Consider the following 20,120-nt stretch of genomic DNA (forward strand, 5'->3'; position numbering starts at 1 on the left):
CGAAGCCAATAGTGCGCGCTGAGCTGACCTCTTTTACTCTCTGCCTGTTTCAGCGCCCCCACGTTTTGGTATTACCCCAGAGGATATAATTTATGTTAACCTGGGGGATTCGATAATTCTAAACTGCCAGGCTGAGGGTACCCCGACGCCTGAAATTCTGTGGTACAAAGATCAGAATCCGGTGGAGCCCTCGGCCACCACTGGCATCTTTAATGATGGAACTGAACTGCGTATCTCCAATATCAGACACGAGGATATTGGAGACTACACTTGTATAGCTCGGAATGGCGAGGGTCAGATTAGCCATACTGCCCGAGTGATCATTGCCGGTGGGTCTATTGTTTGTTTGCTGTTTGTTGGTTTTCATTTTCATTTACTTTTTCCTATCTCTATCTATCTATCTCTCTGTCTATGATATGTTTCTATCATTAATATTACGAACATCTCTACTACATATATTATTATTATATTGTATTGTTAGTACCCTATATTACATTGACACGACTAATTTCTGCGACATGTTTTCTTATTACATTATTAATTATTATTATCATCATTTGGGTGACCTGACTCGAAATACATACTATATCTTATTAAAACGCTTCAGAGCAGCCAATGCCCAAAATTGGCGACTGGCGCACAACTGCCTTGCCCACTCTAACCATACTCATCATAAACTGCTCCAATCCCGAGTGACTAAAAAGCAATTGACTAAAAACAAATACTCCTCCTGGTGACTGGCATGTTACAACTAATTGATTCTCAGTAGTTGCTGTGTGAGAGGTTTTCTATCTTGAGAAACCCCTCGACTGCGCTCCCATTGAGGGCATGGGAGTTCCAAAATTGCCTTTATTTTGGAACCGTCCTACATGGAACAACAAACTATTTATACTACTGTTTGAATTTGCACATTTTTCACCTTGGTTTTCTCAGTTTTATTTGGCTTCTCTGCTATACTCCTATTTTTTCCTTTATCATTTGAGCTTGTGTACTTTTGATATATTATATACATACATCAACTCTCTAAACCCTCTTACGTACTCGATTTTGTTTGTAAACAAATCGCTGCTTACTTTCGTACCGATATCCAGGAGAGGCTTTTAAACCAAAGACTAAAAAGCCAGTTCACTGTGTAAATTACTTACCACGTACTTGACAGTGTTGCTGATGACAAAACACTCGATCCCAATCTCCGAAGTTCCGAACTCTCTTTCACACCCCCTTCTTCAAGCAAAGCAGCCGCTTTTTGCTACCCTTTCAACTTATCTCTGCGCTCTTGTTAGTACCTCAACTCTCGCATGCCACGTTTTAGTTTTATGAGTTGAAAGGTGGAGTCTGTCTGGTATTTAATTTTGCATCCCCTAACTGCTCCTGCCTCAATCTCGGTACTCAATGTGGCTGTTTGACTGCAGGGGGCGCCATCATCATGGTTCCACCCACCAACCAGACCAAACTCGAGGGCGAGAAGGCCCAGTTCTCGTGCGAGGCCAAAGCCCTGCCCGGCAATGTCACCGTGAAGTGGTACCGCGAGGGCACCCCTGTCAAGGAGGTGAGTTCCCTAGAAACCAGGGTCACCGTCCGCAGGGATGGCTCGCTCATCGTCAACCCGGTCAGCGCTGACGACTCCGGCCAGTACACCTGCGAAGTCACCAACGGCATCGGTGAACCGCAGGCCGCCTCGGCGCACCTCAACGTCGAGTGTAAGTTTGCTCTTTCCGCTACTCTGGTAGCTCGGTTTGTCGGCTTTTTGCTCTCGGCCGCTTTTGTGTGCGTGAGGCGGGCCGGCTGAAAGTGGTCAATTGAATTTTTGCAGACCCTGCGAAAGTCACGTTCACGCCCATCATTCAATACTTGCCGTTCCGGCTAGCGGGGGTGGTGCACTGCTACATCAAGGCGAATCCGCCCTTGCAGTACGTCACGTGGACCAAAGACAAACGACTTCTGGAGCCATATCAAACCAAGGACATTGTCATCATGAATAATGGTTCGCTTCTCTTCACGAGGGTGAGTTTTGTATCAACTTTTTATTTGTGTAATTTCGCATTTCGCTCGGGTCATTTTTCAAACGGCGGCGTCCACTTAAATATTTGAATTTCAAATGAGCCGCCGACGGAAACGTAGTAGCATCTTCGCATTGAGCTGATTTCCATTTTATAATTAAACAATTTCGTGGCTTATTTAGTGCTCTTTGTGTTGTGAGTCGGCCAGGGCTTGTAGCATAATTTTCGAATAACTCCGGCGCTTTACAACGCCTTCTTTTTACCAGGGGGAACGCGGTACCGCGCGCTCTCCCTTTTAAAGGGATTCTTGGTTATTTAATCGTGTTAAGCTGCCATTCAAGAATGGCCATAAGCAGTCGTTAAGACGCATTCATCTCCATCTTACGACATTATAATTTTTCAGCATGTCCCAAAACGGACGACCCTTTTGATGTCGGAAAACACACTTTGTTAATACGATATGAAATACATATTCGCCAGTTCATCTTGCTTGCTTACTTTGCATGTCGCTGAAAGCGCTTGCTTGCTCTCGCTCCCCAAATTTCCGGGCCCGCGCGTTTAATAAGGCGGCCATCCCTCACGCGCAGAAATAATTACAAAACGCGCTAATGCGACGCGCTCGCTCTCGCTGTCTTAGGTGAATGAGAACCACCAAGGGAGATACACTTGCACCCCCTACAATGCTCAAGGCACTCAAGGCTCGTCGGGACCCATGGAAGTGCTTGTGCGAAAGCCGCCCGTGTTTACTCTGGAGCCAGAATCGCTCTACCAACGCAAATTGGGTGAGAGCGTCGAGATGGTGTGCGAGGCGCAAGAAGCCGAGGGTACTCAAAAGCCGGTGATCCAGTGGTCTAGGGTGAGTCAGTCTACTCTTCTGCTCGTCGGGACGGCCGACTGAAAGGCGACCGTTGTTTTGCAGCGCGACGGCCAGAACTTGCAGCGCAATAGAATCAAAATGAACGGCGGAAACCTTACAATCGAGAATTTGAGACGCACCGACTTCGGCTTCTACCAGTGTGTCGCGAGTAATGAGGTGGCTACCATTGTTTCGACGACGCAGCTTGTGGTCGAGGGAACCCAACCCCACGCGCCATACAACTTGACGGCCAACGCCAGCGAATTCTCGGTCCATCTCACTTGGCTGCCCGGCTACAGTGGCGGACCAGATTTCAAACAAGACTACACAATCTGGTAATTGTACACTGCCTCCCCCGCACCCAGCCTACAGCAAACAAAACGCTGTTCGTGCCGCCAACCGAATTTTTCCCTCATTTTTTGCGCTCGCTTCTAATTTCATAACGTTACTTGTTCTGCGCTTCAGGTACCGGGAGACCGGGGCAAGCGACTGGTCGACCATCCCTGTCACACCGCCAGGGAGCACTGAAATCACAATCCAACGCCTGACACCATCCACAGACTACCAGTTCCAGGTGGTTGGTAAAAACTCGCTTGGTGACGGCATGTTTAGCCAAATTATTGCTGTACAGACCAAAGGTGAGTTGTCCGCGCATAAATATATATTATTGATAAATTACACACACACACATGCTCATTAATTAGCAATTAACTTCTCAAAATTGTGCTGAGGAAATAACCCACTTGAACACTCTTTTAGCACATAAATAACATTTCGCGCACTTCTCAGGTGTGAAGATCGGAACTGGTAAAGTTAACCCTCAAGCTCCTGAACCAAAAACTCCATCTCCTGACGAGGGTAAGCCCAACAGTGGACCCGTACGGGTGCACATGGGCACGCGATCCTCACTTTTTCTTCATTTTACTGTTCTGCACCTCTATCATTATTTTAACTTCTCATTTTATCGTTTTATGGCTTATAATTTAAACCTTTTTTATATTTTCTGTTTTTGCAGACATTTATGACTATAGTAATATTGTTTTTCCGACTGATTCTGATGGAGGAATTTTGATACCTCCTGTGATGAGACCGAAAGGTACGCAGTCATTTTAGTAGTATCGTATCAGTAGTTTGTGTTATATATCATTTCCATTATTTGCCGAGCGGATTGCTGCCCATGTGACACAATGATCATTCTCATGTTTAAAAACGCATACTTTAGAGGAACGACGTGGTAAGACTTTTTTACTATAATTAAAATGTCGGCCACGTTCTTCAACCCTTTTCAGTATGCAATTTCGTTAGTTTTTAAATTAATTGCTTCGCCTTTAGGTCCAAAGCCAGGACCACCGAGGAACGTGACTGTCAACGAGATTAGCAATGGATTTTTAATCAACTGGCAAGCACCAGCTGAGCGCTCACACTTGGTCCAGTATTATACAATTAGGTATAAAACGGATGCTCAGTGGAAGATCTTGAACAAAGGGCAGATAAGAGCTGAAGAAACATCATACTTAGGTAGGTTGCAGTGTCAAAATCACAGAGTTATGTTCACTAATTCGAGTCTCTGCATTTGCAGTAAAAAACTTGGTGGGAGGCCGTACCTACTACATACGTGTTTATGCACACTCGCTCAAAAACTATGAAAGTAGTGATGAAGTCAAATTCCCTGTCCCTGCACGAGTCAAGCATAAGGCCATTACTGCAGGCGTAGTGGGTGGAATTCTATTCTTCATTGTGGCCATCATTCTGTCGGTCTGCGCCGTCAAAATCTGCAATAAACGCAAACGCAGGAAACAAGAGAAAGGTACGAGCGTGACGTTACCAGCGTTAGTGGCTTACATTAAAATCGTTTTACCATTCCACAGCCCTTTCTGCTGCATACAACATGGTGGCGTGCAGAACCACAGACCAAATGAATGGAGGTCAAGCAGCTGGCCAAGTGCCTTTAAAAAAGTAAGTTGCTAATTTTGCTGGGCCTGCGTTAGCCAATGGTGAAGGTTGATTAACATATCACTTCCTCAGATAACCTGTTAATAACCCATTATACATAATTTACATAACTATCAAGCGACACAAAGCAAGCCAACAGAATTGAAATTCAAACCAACCGGATGTGCTTTACACACTCTGTGGCTTGTTTGATCTCAACATGTTACACTGAAACTGATCAAGCGCTTGCGGCGCGATGAGCGGGGTTGTCAGGGTAGATTCATTGACATACCGAGACCTGCCGCCGGTGGGTGAGCTGAGCCGATGGTCCTCCACCTGCTCAACCAGTCCCAGGGTGGGGCGAGCGCACAGCCGCAGTTCGCTCCTTGTGTCCTCGCAGAGCCTGCTCGGACCGTCAGCCACAGCGGGTAAAATAGCTCAGAAAATGCAGTGCTGCACTATCACAAACCGGCACCTCTTTCATCTCCCTGGCTACCGCAGGAGACAGATGGGCCGAGCGCAATAATTATGATTTCTCAGTTGAACGCCATTTCAATAGTGCACCCTGGCTACCTTAACAACTACATCCTACTATCTGCTTTTAAATCGTTTTTGTGTATTCTTAACCGCAAATTGTCGAAACAATCTCTAGATGGGTCACACCGTGTTTAGAGAAACACGTACTACGTGGTTTAGCGTTCAGCACTGGCAGCTAAAAAGACCATCGCTCGAAACTCATCGTGCTTAATCACCCACCTACACACGAGAACACAGTTTAAAACACATACACAATTGTGATCATACAGCTTTCTTGGCTAACTCTCGTAATATTCTCTCTATCTCTATCTTTTTCACACACACTACCATTTGCAACCATCTATTATGTATGCATTTCTTTCTCTCTGCTGCAAGGAGGAAAAAAGGTGAAGAGTTCGGGGGTAACTGCTGAGGTGGGCTCTTTGCGCGACACGCCGTGTCTCCACTCTGCGCTTGGTACACCTCTTTCATTCTCTCTAACTGTGAATTTGCATGCAGCTTAAGTGTTCTTGTCACAACTTTCTGTTATTTATGTTCTAATTTGGTTGAAAAATTGCCGTAACGTTCTCCTCTTGCGCAAGGCGAGCTCGCCAGCAAGTCTTTGAGTGTTTGTACCCTCCCACCAGAGTTCAACTTGTATGTCATGTGGAATAAACTTTGCTTAATTCATACACGAGAGTCAAGCATCAGTTGTATAGTTCCAGTTTTCCGTCATTGAGAGTTCAACACCGCCTCATTTTGACCTCATTACTTGCCCCTTCCCCCGACTCCTATTTTTGTTTGTAACTTTGTGAATGACATATGGGCTTTGAAATTTAGATGGTTGACTTTTGCCTGGTTTCCAATCGTCACGAGACCATTTGAATAAGTATGAATCTTACTTTTTAGCTTATTAAATCATATATGTTAAAAAATATATAAATCTGCCAAATTTGGCTGAAATCTGTGTAAAACAACACCTTTTGCTTCTTTTTACATTTTAAACAAGTGGCCAAATTTTTTGCTTTTAATTTGCATTTTAAGGCTTATTCAAAATTTTTTTAAGAAATCCTGCATGTAAATAATGGTGATTTTGACTTTTGGGACAGTGTTAAAAGTTCGAACGGGGGGCTGGACCACCAAGGACAACTCGGAAAGAAGATACAAATCCTCATTCAAAATATAACCCAAAAAAAATTTAATTAGCTGCATCATTTCAGTTTGCAGTTTTTACAAACATCAATTAATGTTCAGAACATAATTATTATTGTATCATTTTGTCTTAACTAGTATTGAAGTTATATTAAATTGGGAAGGAAAACAAAACTATATTTTGTACGCTAAAAAAAAATAGAAGCTTGAACTATATTTATTTTTTATTCAGCTGAAAGTAGGTTATTTTTCTTAAGTTATAAAGAAACTTGTTTCGTGCGTTACAATATCCAAGGAATGGTATGCCTTTAAGGGTTTCATTCTATCTACTGTACTGTAAAATAAAAAAATGAAAAAATACAGGATAATGAAAATTACATTTTAAGCATAAGCTACATAATAATTGGGCCACAAGCGATAATCTAAATCACCTTATTCGGTATAGAAAAAATACAAACCGTCTAAGCTTCACTGTCCTGTGAATGGTTGAATAGAAAATTGAATTTTTTTGCTAATTGTAACCATCGTTCGCAGATCTAGCTCGCGCCGAATACCAGCTGTGACCGTCGGGGCCGTAAAACGCCTTGGAGCCTTCTTCCTCTCCGGCCTCCGCCGCCCTCCTGAGAACCCATCCCCCTCCCCATCCCCGTTTGGCGCCCGCTCGACCGACTCAGAAGTGGAGCTACGGGCGTATTACGTGCGTCGCGAGATGGTCTACCCGCTGTCAAGCATCGCGCGCGCTGCCGACGGCCGATTCGTGCTCGACTCGGCCAGCAGCAGCAGCAGCGACGAGGGCGGCTTTGCAGCCGCGCACCGCGAGATGCTAGGGCAGCCTGCCGGCTGGCGGCGGCCCATCCTAGCGACGCCGAGCATGCGATCGGAGGCGTCAGGCGAGAGCCACACGCTGCCGCGGCAGCCACTGCGACACGCCATCATGCGCGCCTCGTCACCTGGTCCGCTCAGTACCGGCACCTGGCCCCTGCATAACTTCAGCGACCTCAGCTCGGTGCGTCAGCCAAGCTCCATGTTCATGCCAGACGTTTCACTGCCAACGCCGAGCCAGGTGGCCAGTTCGCTGCGCTCGACGCATGAGCGTTACCGACAGGAGCTGCCCTCGCTGCAGGCCATCCACGCCGAGGTGTCGCCGCGGTGGCAGCACGTACGCGTCGACGTTCACCAGCCAGCACAGCACCGCCTCTCGGGCCGCCACGTGCACACGACGCCGCTGTTCCGGCCGCTGCAGCCTAGCAGTCCGGAACCCGGCGGCCAGTGGGCGCTGCTGCCGCGGTCGGTGCGGGCGCGGCCATCACCCGGCAGCGGCGGCCGGCGCGCCGCGTTGCGACACGCTCGCTCCGCTCCAGAGCTACGTGGTGGCAGTCCGTCGCGACCGTCACCGCACGAGCTTTCGCCCGAGAGCCGCTCGAGCAGCAGCGGCTTCGGCAGCAAGAACAACTCTCAGCAGACGGGCAGCTCGTCGCGCTCACCGCCACTGCCGGGTCCCCCCTACCGTCCACCGCCCCCGCCACCCCTTGCCTCGTGGCTGCGCAAGCCGCTGCCCTTGTATGTGATGTCAGCGTGGCCACCACCGCCCTATGAGTCGCCTACGTCGGCTGCCGGCCGTGACGCCAGCGTCGACGACCACTATGAGTTTGATGCTGACCTAAACACACCGGTGCCGACGCCGTCGCCGGGCGGGCCGTCGGACGCGTACAACACCTTTCTGAGCACCACCTCGCTCAGCCTGACCGGGTCGTCGTCGGCGGCCAAGCACCAGGACATCGAGGCGCGCGTGCAGGCCATGAAGCAGGAGTTCCAAGAGTACCGCGAACGGCAGGCGCGCCGCCGCAACAAGAGCCAGCAACAGCAGCAGCTGGAGAGTGCCTGCTGACACACGCCACAAGATATGGACTCAGATTAGACTCGCCACCCACGCTCCACGACCCAAAGCAAATAAATTCTAAAATAATTGTGCAGCAGGTTTAGCGACGAAGTTTGTTGGTTGATCGGTTGTTTGTTGATTGGGTGATGGAACTGACGTGTAGTTATATCAATAAGTAAGCATGTAAGTCACTCCAATTACAAGAAGAACTTCTAAAACACGCAGTATTTTATAGTTAATATGGTATTGCGCCTTGTACATGTATAAATTTGATAAAAAAGAAGAGTCTGTAAGTACCTCTAGCAGTCTGTGGCAGGTGATTTAATGTATGGAAAACAAAAGTGTTTAGCAAAGAACAATATATGATTCTAATTAAGCAGTTAATTAATGGACGAAGATCAAAAATTTTAAAACTATATGACGCAGAAGAAATTCTACAAAAATAGTAACGGGAGGTAGTGTAAGAGAACTTTTTCCCAAATTCGCAGCCTCGAGAATATCAATTTTGTTTCGACTAAGCGAATGAGGCCACGAAAATGTAAAAAAAACACACAATATGTTCATGTTGTTGCAACACGCAGCGGAATAGCCATGATTGGTTAACTTGTCTCGGAAATGTAGCGACTCACAAACACACAAAAGATACTTAATTTTATTATCTACTTGCATTTATTATATTTATTGACATTATTTATTTTTTCATTTTGGAAATGACTAAAAGGAAATAAATATATTTATTGGCATTTGAAAAATGTAATATACTTACATTAAGTGATGATTTTGTTTTTTAAAATGAAGCTATATTTATTGTCTCGATGAAATGATGTGTCTCGTTAGCACCCGTCCCCACCGCCATTTATTGTGTTCTTTGATTTCATTCCCCGTACGTATCAATTGCAATCTCTAGCCTCCTTTTAGTTGGTTGTGCCCACTCTTTTTTAGAGTACAATTAGGTGAGGAACACCTCACGTTATGTATAAATTATGGACACAAAAGACGAATGTATGCCTGATGCAATATTCTCTGTCTTTAATTCAATTATTATTACATTGATAACGTGCAGGGATGGTTAATTATCTAGTTGACATAAAAGATTGAGAATTACCAAGAGAAAGAAAGAAAGAATGCAACCAAACACTCTCTATTCATCTTTATTCTTGTACATTCCACTGCTGTATGCAAGAGGGTAATTACAAAAATAAGACGACTCGTCACTACTCTCAGTACTTTGCTCACGAAACGTTAAATTATATTGAAAAAATACAAAAAGAGATGAAAAGAAAACTCTAAAAATTCCTTCAGACAAAAATAGAGATCAGTGCGTCTGCTCGCCACTAACAGTTTTTAGGTCTCGTAAAATATAAATTACAATTATATTGAGAAGATTACCTCTTGTCAGCACAGTCCGGCTGGACGGTAGTGTGCCGGACAGTCCGAGCGTAGTTATTTTGATATCGTTTGCGCGAGAGATGGCAGGCAGGTAAACCCTGTTGTGACTATATTACAGAAAGTGAAGATGGAATTATCTAAACGAACACTCCTCACTTGAAACAACAGAAGAGACCGCGCGAAAGGCGCCTCACAGTCCGTCGAGAGCCCTTTGGTGCGTTTGCGTCTGTGAGAAACTGATCAAGAAAACGGCTCCATCTTTATTACTCTAAAAAGTTTGACTTGTGTACTTGTCATTGTTGGCACAAATTATTGGCACAGTAAAGTACCAAAGAATAATGATATCGCTCAATTTTCATTTCTTGCAACCCTGTTGATACCTCGCGTGCTTACACGAGCCTTCTTTCAAACGTCAACAAAATGTTAATCGTGTAAAATAATATTTTATAATTATTACAACTAATGAGGTCGATCTATGTCTATCTACTTGTTTTTTTTTGTTTTTCTTAACGAAGTTTAAATTGGTTTTTCATGTACTTATTGCTAGATAAAAAAACCAAACGCATGTGTATGGACGAAAAATATTTTTAGTAGGGACTTAAGAATAATAAGAGTTAACAGTTATTACATAATTATATTATAACTAGCTGAACAAAGGCATTTCCTCCATTTCATAAAATGGGTTATTAACCTTAAATCCAAAATTTTAACTTCAATGAAATTTCGTGCGGTATAATTCTCTACCAATCTAACAATATACATAAGTAAAAGAGCTTACAATTAGTAGAGCCCTGCCAAATATTCGGATTTTATTAAAGTGAAGCAGCATTGGTTGCTTCGTCGCTTGTAAGAAAAATAATAGTAAGTCAAAATATTTATTAATTAACCGCTGCATTTTCTATAAGAAGCGAGCGTTTCTGTAAAAATACAAAACATTAAATTAACAACAAAGTTGTACTAATTTTCCCATGTCTTAAGTAATAATTTTATTATAATAATTGAATAATTGCGCCGCAGCGACTAATGAGAAAAAGCGTTAGCAGCTAATCTACCCATCCCGGCCTTAAGTAAAACTGTCATTAATTGATGCCACCGCCTCTAATTTATCCGGCACCGGCACTTAATAAGAAACAACAATTTTTCTTCCTGTGAGCTGTGAGTGATTTAACAATTTGCCGCCGCGCGTGCCGATCGAAGTAGGAGCCAGAGCGCATGCGTTCTGCCCGTCAGACGTCAGACCTCAGACCTCTTTGTTCAATGGCTACACCCTAAATGAATGATATCGGAAAGTGGAACTATTTCGCAGTCAGGCACAGGATTAAAGCGATGAGGGCCGACTGATAACGCCGCAACACATCAGTGTCGCCTGAGACAACACCGCAGCAGCGATTACACGTGAGTAGATGTGCATAAGGGCGCCGATTTTGGTGCATTGGCCTGCACTGCGCCAAGAGAGAACAGGCGGACTACGAATTGCTTGCGTTCTTCTTTGCTGGCGTGTGCGCAAAACTTTTGCACCCCCGCAACCACCGGTGATCGCACCGCTCGTGTCCGCGAAATGCCGATCGCTCGGCTGACGTATTCACGAATCGCACGGATATTGCAAAAAACACGAGCCTATTTTGGTGCGTGACGGCGTCTTGTGTGTTTTCCTTTGACGCTCGGTGGCAGAACGCCCCTTTCCTTCACTTCTCGTGTCATTTCCTCTGCCTAACACGGATATACTGACAAATGACTTCTTATGCCATTAATTTTACTTCGCCCCTAACCGCATAATTCGACTGCACACGGCTGTTCTGGCTGCGAAAGCGGCCCAATTTCCACCACTTTCGCCGCAAAACCCAATTCGATGGGAGGGAGGTGGTTAATTCAATTTGTTTTCCACTCGATTACTCGCCCTTCACCCATGCCAGTGCCCATTTTGGCGAGCGACGACTGTTTTGCGGTCGCCTCGCACATTCCAGCCGCGTGCCGTCTCGGCGGGTGCCGCACTCTTGGCTCACCCTCGGTGTCAAGGTCACTCGTCGCTGTCCGCATTAATGCGTCATATCTACATAATTTTGTTTGTTTTTGTTGTTCGCAGGTGTACCGTTAATTGCTCACCATGCGTTTGCCGAGAGGCCCTCAATTTTGAAGCCCAGTTTTTTCCTCTCTGTGAATTTTAAACGGCGTTTGGGGGTCCTCTAAAAATGTCTTTCTTCAACAACCTTAAGAAGGTGCTCCACCTCGGTGGTGGGGGCGACGCGAAGAAGAAAAAGGTCTTCAACAATATTAAAATGGACATCGACCCAGAGGAGACATGGGAAATGGTCGGTGAACTCGGAGACGGAGCCTTTGGCAAAGTTTACAAGGTGAGTTGTGGTTTGCTGCTAGAAGTTTCGTCCACGACGCGTAACCATTGGTATTTGTCCTCAGGCTCGAAGAAGAGGCACAGACATTTACGCAGCAGCGAAACGGTGCGCCCTTGAGGGCGAGGATGAACTGTCTGACTTTATGATTGAGATTGACATCCTCTCTGATTGCAAGCATCAAAATGTGGTGGACCTCCATGAATCGTACTTCTTTGATGGCAAACTCTGGGTAGTGCTGTTCAAAAGTGCCTTTTTTCACGAACTCAAGGGAGTTTCAATGCTTGCAGATGTTGATCGAATACTGTGATGGTGGTGCTTTGGACTCAATTATGATAGAATTGGAAAAGCCTCTGACTGAACAGCAGATTGCGTACGTGTGTCAAATGATGGTCAGGGGACTGGACTTTCTTCACAAAGCCAAAGTAATTCACCGTGACCTGAAGGCTGGAAACGTTTTGTTGACCATGGCTGGCGGCGTCAAATTAGGTATATATAAAACGGACGACTGTTTGGCTCTGCGAATTATGCTAACACTTTCATGCGTGCAGCCGACTTCGGGGTGTCTGCCAAAAACAAGTTTACCCTGCAGAAGCACGACACTTTCATTGGAACTCCTTACTGGATGGCGCCTGAAGTCGTTCTCTGTGAAACGTTTAGGGATAATCCTTATGACTTTAAGGTATGTTTGTGAGGTATCTTTAATTTCTAGGAAACATGTTACCAAGTGAACTTAAAATTTTAACTGACAAATGTGTTGTGAAGCGAAACATCAACAAGTAGCTTATTAAAAATCGAATGGACTCTCAATGACGACACTGCATTAAAAATATTTGATTGATGTAATTTGCACATTAATGTACTAAAAGTATGCTGCCTTGTGTAGCAGAATAAGCACCAGCCGTTAATTCTCCGGAATTGGCTGGACTTTTGTAGCTTTCAAAATAAATATATTTCTTTAAAAAAAATGTGATTGTTTGCAGGTCGACATTTGGTCACTAGGCATCACCTTGATAGAGTTTGCTCAGATGGAACCGCCAAATCACGAAATGTCTCCCATGCGAGTCTTGCTGAAAATCCAGAAGTCGGAGCCCCCAAAACTGGATCAGCCGTCCAAGTGGTCAAAAGACTTTAATGATTTTATTGCTGCGTGTCTTATCAAAGACCCGGTCCAACGGCCTCTTGCAGAAACTTTGCTCAAGGTATTTATTTCCTCGTAGCTGTTTGATAACAGTCAGTCTAATCCTTATCTGTGGCATCTAGCTTCCGTTCATAGACTGCAAATTGGACTCTAAGCCCATTCGTGATTTATTGCTCGAGTATAAGGCTGAGGTAGTTGAAGAGGAGTTGGAAGACGACGAAGAGGTCAGTTTTATGAATTTATCGCAGCGCCACTTGATTGCTAGCTTTCTAATCCAAATTCCTAACAACTTGTATATCTTTACACTATTTTTCATGCTTACAATAATAGAGAGGTAGAAAACAGAAAAAACAAAAGAAACATTATCAAAGAATTGGTAAGTGGCAGTATTGATGGTCAGTTTGTCGTCGTTTCATGATGCATGCCATATTTCGAAATTCATTCTTAGCCAAACGCATGTTCCTTTTGTTTTTAAGTAGCATTTTTACCAACAAAGTATCAAGTCGCGTTAAAACAAAAACGCGATATAAATTTTGTTTGACCATCTAGCAAATAGCCCAACCATAATCAGACTTGAGGTCTCAGACGCGTGCGAAAATAAAATTTAAACAAACCGCAGCTGAAACCTCTGCAGTCAGCCTAGCATTTAAATTTCTTTTTTGGAAAATATTTTTCAATTTCTCATGCTGAATGGATGTAACAGGAGCCGCGCAGGCCCAATCTCCCTCTGGAGCTGGAGGCTGGCGAAGATGACTCTTCTGCGGCAAAGAGGGAGGCAGAGAAGAAGCGTAAGCTCCCAACTGATAAATGTGCTCAAGCATCTCTTAATTGTTTTATTGCTTATTAATTGCAGGGCCAGCTAAGGAGAGGGAAGAGGCACCCAAGAGAGAATCAATGGACGAAGAGCAGATTCAGTCAAAGAAACCTAAGATTAGCTCTTCCCCCACTGCTTCTCAGGAAGAAAACATTCTCCCAAATTCATTAACTCCTCCACCATCACCACCCGAAAAAGAAGTAGGTTAATTTTCTTACCGAAAATTATCAAAATATTTCATTCATTGATTTGTTGCTAATTGTGGTTGTTATTACTTTAAGCTCATGTGGGGTTCAAATCAGTAGATGATCATTACAATTCTATTTTTAGAAATTTTCCTTAATATTGGACTTAAAAACAAGCCTGTTTTGGCTCAAATGAATGAGTTTTATTAACTATAAGATAAAAATTAAAAGCAGTTTTATGTTGCCTGAGATTTTCAATTTTTGACGGGATGGACCATCAAACACCTCATAATGCCCCTGAAATTGTGCTACAAACTTTGAAGTAGGGAACATCCGTATGGATTCCGTGCAGTTTAAAGACCTTTTTACCTTGCTTTGATTAGCAAAAGGATATGACTAAAAATTGCTCCTTAAAACATCTTTTAATCAATCGTTTATTTATAAATATATCTATGATTACAGGCTATCCCCGAGCCACCAGTGCCTCCACCAATGCCTGCCCAGTCAGAGCCAGCCAAAGACTCGCGGAAGTTATCGCGCGACAAAGGCCGAGCCCCTCCCCCGCCAGTCGTAGTTACGCCTCCAATCCACCCCTCAGATGTGGACGCTGAATTCATAGAACTTAAGGAGCCAACTGTCGATGAAGCCGAACCAAACGAGCCTCAAGAAGAAGTCGTCGAGAGTCCAGCTGCCGAGTCAGTCAGAGAGGAGAATTCCCCGGATATTGTGCCAGCGCGATCGTTGGCAAACAATTCAACAAGTGAAGTTGTGATTATCTCCGCTCCTGTTGTCGTCGAGCCTCCTTTGGTGCTGAACGAAAGTACATCCACTGTGACAGTCATGACGAATTCTGTGGATGAGCCGTTGACCGTAGTCGTGTCCACGCCTGCAACTCCTGTGCCATCAGCTTTGCCTCAAGGTTTCTTGGGTTGCTTTATTTTCATTGCAGATAGATTTAGAATGGATTTTTTTTCAATTCCAGTTGGAACCGAAGAGGTTGTGATAGTTGCAAATGAAAACAATAAGACTCTTCTGAACGAATCGTCAACTGACGAGGAATTGTCCATTTTGCCATCGATGGAGAATCCAGACACGTCCATCAGTTTTGTCCAGTCAAATGGTCATGGGTTGAAACTGGACGAAAGCGAGGTGCTAATAATCAATCCGAGTCTGGCCGGCGAACCAGAAGAGTCAAGTGACTTCAGCGCGCTCCAAAAGACAGGGTAATGGAAGATGTTAGTTGGATGTTTCCAATTTTAATCTTAACATTATATTCAAGACATGATTATTTGGACACAAGTCACGTTTCTGTTGTGACCGTGGGCGAGGGGGGTGACGAGTTTGTCAAAGACTCAAGCTCGTGCTCCTCTTCCCTCACCCATCATGGTGACGCTGCCTCTGATATCTCTTCAGTGGCACAGAGCAGCAGTGGTAAAAGTGAAGCTGGTAAGTTGCCTACTTTGAAATAAAATACTTTTCTAAAATAAATTATTATGGCCAGGTACAGACGATGATCATCACGCCGTAAGACCAACATCCGTGGTAGTGGAAGGAACTACTCAGGAGAGCACGGACGTTGATAATGTGGTGGTTGTGAAGGATAATCAAAGCGAAGCCAAAGAGTCAGTCAAATCAAGGCAGAGGGAGCCGAATGGCCTGGATAGCACGCCACTTTCCACGCCCCAGAACTTTGACAGGTTTCTATTACGCCCCAATTGCAATCACACCGCAATTCACAGAGGGCGAATCATGGTGGCAGTCAGTGACGAACACATTTTTCACTGCAGGTCTGATGAGGAAAGTATTGCTACTACCGAGAGTGTCGACAGTGGGAAGGACTCTACACTTCCTGTGCCATCAATCAAAGTGTCGAGCCCCCAGCCTTCAAAATACGAAGGAGGAGATGCAGTCGATAATGCTGATAGTGAAGATGTAGTCTTGCGTCCCAAAAAGACTGACTATCCTAAAGTGAGTTTAAACGATTTTGGTCAATTCATTTTTTCTTCTATGATATCGATATTCACTTTTTAAAGAATTTGTGATAGCAATTTTTATTTAGCACAGACAAATGTTTGTTTAACATAATTAGGATTTTCTTAACACATTGTTGTGCGGTGTACAGTTCTTTGTTAGTTAACTTTTGTCAATTTATAACGCAAAATGGAAAACTTAAATTTGTATTATTTGTATCAATCTCAAAAATACTATCAACATCCTTAATTTTGTCTAATTTTTTGTTTTAAAGACCTTCCAGCCCAGTGCTAGCAATTATTTAACTGTTTAAACATGTTTGCTGGATGCAAATGGTTAATATTGGATCAAAATGAAAAAGAAGTGAAGTTTTCTAATTTTTTCCTCAGGAACGAGACCGACGAACGAAAGAAGACATACAACTGCTTAACCTGAAGAAAAAGACCAGGAAGCGAACTCGAAGATTCGAAATTGACGGAACCGTGGTCACAACAACCACAAGCAAAGTCATTTACGGTGATGACGAAAATGGCCTGGTCTACGACGACCACGTTTTCAGGAAGCAAGAGCTCAGGGAACTCAAGATGCTACAAAAGTACGAGCAGAAGCAATTCCAGGATCTCACATTCAAGGCCCAGCTGTCGCGGGAGCAGCAGGAGAAGCACTTTGAGCAGGAGAAGGCGACCCTGCTGAGGACCTATGATACAGACCTTGATGCATTGAGCAGAGGTCAGCGACAGTCAATCGAGCGCACTGAGCAGCAGCAGGAAGCCGATTTACGGCTCCAGTCGAAGAGGATACGGGCTGACCAGGAGCGCGATTTAAAGCAGTTCAGGGAGGGCCTGAAGACCGAGATGAGACTGCTCAAGCAAGAAGTGGACCTCATGCCGAAAGAGTCAAGAAAGCAAGCATTCCGAGTCAGAAAAGACAGGCTTGAAACTGAGCAAGCTGAAAGGGTAAGGAATTCTCACTCTTTATGTTAGAATAATATTATGGTAGATTTTAAACGAGTATAATTTATTATTCATTAAGTTGCCCTGTCAGCATTAACAAAAGTTTTGGGAAATTTTGGCAATCAACGTTTGGTTCTCTTCATTTACTCTCACTCTCAAAATTTCAGGAAAAGCAATTCCTTGAAAGATTGAACGAAAATCATGATACATCCTTGAGAAGATTGAGTGATTCTCACAGAGAGAAAATAGCACTCATGGAAAGGCAATACCTGCAGCAGAAACAACAGCTCCTGCGGTCCAGGGAGTCTGCGCTGTGGGAGCTGGAAGAAAGACACATACATGAAAAGCAGCAACTCGCTAAAAGGCAATTGAAAGATATTTTCTTCCTTCAGAGACACCAAGTGAGTTTAAAATACTATCTCAACAAATGAGACCGTGACTCAAATGCGATTTCCAGATGTTGAACCGGCACGAGAAAGAGTTGGAGCAAGTAAAGAGAATGAACCAACGCAAGGAAGAAGAGTTGGCTAAGAGGCCGACCATGGAAAAAAGAGCATTGTTAAAACGCATCAGGGCCGAAATGAAGGCCCGTGAAATGATGTTCAGGGAGTCCATTCGCATCAGCATCAGTACACACTCGATCGATCCTGACCAAGAGAGAGATCAGCTGAAAAAGGTATGACATGAGAGTGGACGAAGTCTTACAATGCCCAAATCTTTTCCTGATTACAGTTCCAAGAAAATGAAAAGAAACGATACAGAGCTGAGCAGCAGAGGTTTGAGTTGAAACACCAGAGGATGGTGGAAGAGTTGAAAGCGTCATGTGAGGCAACCATCAAGGAGCTGGAGGGTTTGCAAAATGAGAAAAGTGAGACCTTATTTAAATTTCATGCTCAAAAATACTGATGTTTTGACTGTGTAGGAAAAATGCTTATGGAGCATGAGACCGTCAAGCTCAAGGAACAAGAAGAGTGCTATAACAGAGAGCTCAGGGAGTGGAAGTCGCAATTGAAGCCCAGAAAACAGGTAATTTGAACTGCACATATTATTTGTTCCACCGCGTCTCAGAGTTTGGTTTTCATAAAATCATGATTTTTTCTTACTTTTGAAATCAAATTGAGAGGTTTTGGTTCCTTTTTAAAGCGTGCATTATTTTTGACTGGAAATGTCCTTTGAATTGTAAGTTGCTTGGATTGTTTTTGCAACACTGGAGTGCGTCACAGGTTCACTAAAATAACTCGCATTTGCAGAAACTCGAAGAGCAATTTTGTAAGGAAATCGACGAGCAGGAGCGGCAATTTGGCCACATGATCAACGATGACATTGATAACATTCCTCGGGCAGAAAGCTTCTCCAAGAATTCAGTTCGGAGCAGCATTTCGTCAACGTTCACCGACAGTTGAGCTCCCTGAGGGTGAAGTACCAACATGTTATTTTTATACATTTCCTTTAACAATAATCAAGCTGAAAAGGAGATGTCGGTCACGCATTATACATTGTAATATTTTTTATTGCGAGAAACAAACTGCAAATAAAATGATGATATGGGTCGCCAAAAGATTTATTTAGTTTTCGGATTGGAAATTCTTTTTTATCGGGACTGTTGTGAAATTCCCATGTTGTTGTTATTTGTATTGTATTTTAAAAGGATAATTATGGTGCCTGACATTATACGTTCTCAGGTCAGTACGATCAGAGCCGATTATAATTTATTATTTGATCACAACGATTATCATTGTTAAAATTTGTAAAAAGAGAACTTGCAATAGCTTATAATCAGCATTAAATAGTTTATCAAACAAGGGATTTTCATTTTCTAATTCACCTGTTAGTAAAGGTCTCAGCTGCGTAATTTTAAGCGGCGGCTGATGGTGGCTGCTGAAAATTTTTAAAATGGAAGTTATATATTGCCTAAAGGGCCAAAGGCTAATTTTTTCTCTGGTACATAATGGTTTTTCTATTTTCTGACTGGCGGCTGGCCGAGACATTTTGGTATAAACGGAAAATTATCAACATAATTTTTTCTGACAACGAGAACAGAAATAAATTATTGGACATTTCACTTCGCTTCAGCTTACGCCAGTATTTGCCAAAGGGCTAGTCTAGAAATCCATTGCGATGTGATTGAGCTCTTTGTCAATTTGCATTAGCAACGCAACTTGGCATAAACAGCGCCGCTGGCCATAGGGAGCGGTCGACGTTGCCTCAGACTGAGCACAGCTAAAACCAACTGACGGATCCATAGACCAAGATGGAGATTGGAAGCATTAAACGAAAGTTGCTCTGTAAAACTGATAATTCAATTTCACACTTGAACCTATAACACATTTTCCCTTAGAAAATGAACTATTCATAAATAAGACAAGTAGATGTAACCATGGGTTTTAATATTGGTCGTTATTTTCTTGCGCGCATTAATGAAAATAGCCTTGTTTCCATGGAGATAAAATCAAGCAATTTTCATAAAGAAAATTCATTTTCCACTCCCTTTCTTATTTTTCCTCCTACATTCTTATTGGATTTTTAGACTGATTTGGGAGAGATAAAACCTGCTTATAACCCTACCAACTTGTAGACATGATATGGGCATTACAATCACTCGTTCTCAATCAAGTGAGCCTGGGCTTACTTCGGCTTTGTCCTCCAGGGCAGGGTCTTAGTCACTTTTGTGTTCTTGAAGTGTAGCCCTTTCTCACGTGATTTTCATTTGTATTTGACTCGTGATAACATTAATGTATTTATGACAAGTGTGAGAATACACATCCAATAAATAAATAAATGACATAATGAATAAAAAAATCAGCTTTTAAGGTAGTTTTCAGGTAAATTCTTAATTAATAGATTACAAGTGCGCTTCGAACTGTATTTTTAATCATTTAAATTAAATTTAGAAATTGATTGAACCTAGAAAAGAAAAACACATTTTAATCGTAGAATAGTCTTAATCAATTCGTAATGACTTTTTTTATTGAAAACATGCCGCT

The 20,120-nt window shown here is 43.4% G+C and overlaps 2 protein-coding genes across 9 annotated transcripts in view; both read left to right on the forward strand.

Moving 5' to 3' along the window:
• tutl (turtle) overlaps positions 1-10,068 on the forward strand; it is a 35,573-nt gene extending 25,505 nt beyond the window's left edge. For 3 of the 6 annotated variants that reach the window (XM_065476484.1, XM_065476487.1, XM_065476485.1), the window contains 11 exons: positions 54-329; positions 1,413-1,700; positions 1,814-2,004; positions 2,638-2,856; positions 2,920-3,191; positions 3,322-3,494; positions 3,872-3,952; positions 4,189-4,374; positions 4,436-4,663; positions 4,725-4,812; positions 6,991-10,068. In XM_065476484.1, coding sequence (XP_065332556.1) covers positions 54-329; positions 1,413-1,700; positions 1,814-2,004; positions 2,638-2,856; positions 2,920-3,191; positions 3,322-3,494; positions 3,872-3,952; positions 4,189-4,374; positions 4,436-4,663; positions 4,725-4,812; positions 6,991-8,344 — 3,356 coding nt within the window. In that variant the 3' untranslated portion in view covers positions 8,345-10,068. Of the gene's footprint in view, positions 1-53; positions 330-1,412; positions 1,701-1,813; positions 2,005-2,637; positions 2,857-2,919; positions 3,192-3,321; positions 3,495-3,645; positions 3,715-3,871; positions 3,953-4,188; positions 4,375-4,435; positions 4,664-4,724; positions 4,813-6,990 lie in introns of all 6 variants that reach the window. The other 3 variants (XM_065476486.1, XM_065476488.1, XM_065476489.1) reach the window with 3 other exon arrangements.
• An 887-nt stretch (positions 10,069-10,955) lies between these two features.
• Slik (Sterile20-like kinase) lies at positions 10,956-18,938 on the forward strand. 3 transcript variants are annotated; one of them, XM_065476483.1, is made up of 21 exons: positions 10,956-11,119; positions 11,808-12,075; positions 12,140-12,304; positions 12,363-12,561; positions 12,624-12,754; positions 13,056-13,274; positions 13,336-13,437; positions 13,917-14,001; positions 14,067-14,227; positions 14,675-15,131; positions 15,195-15,435; positions 15,492-15,658; positions 15,714-15,909; positions 16,000-16,180; positions 16,573-17,139; positions 17,304-17,537; positions 17,594-17,812; positions 17,869-18,004; positions 18,059-18,162; positions 18,280-18,315; positions 18,387-18,528. In XM_065476483.1, the coding sequence occupies exons 2-20, from the start codon at positions 11,914-11,916 to the stop codon at positions 18,310-18,312; spliced, it is 3,759 nt and encodes a 1,252-aa protein (XP_065332555.1). In that variant the 5' UTR covers positions 10,956-11,119; positions 11,808-11,913; the 3' UTR covers positions 18,313-18,315; positions 18,387-18,528. The 3 variants fall into 3 exon arrangements, with proteins under 3 accessions (XP_065332555.1, XP_065332552.1, XP_065332553.1); XM_065476480.1 differs by lacking the exon at positions 18,280-18,315 and having other exon boundaries at positions 18,387-18,938; XM_065476481.1 differs by lacking the exons at positions 10,956-11,119; positions 18,280-18,315 and adding an exon at positions 11,520-11,740 and having other exon boundaries at positions 18,387-18,938.
• The last annotated feature ends 1,182 nt before the right edge of the window (positions 18,939-20,120 follow it).

This window comes from Cloeon dipterum, chromosome 1 (assembly GCF_949628265.1).
Source record: "Cloeon dipterum chromosome 1, ieCloDipt1.1, whole genome shotgun sequence".
In the NCBI taxonomy this organism is placed as follows: Eukaryota; Metazoa; Arthropoda; class Insecta; order Ephemeroptera; family Baetidae; genus Cloeon; species Cloeon dipterum.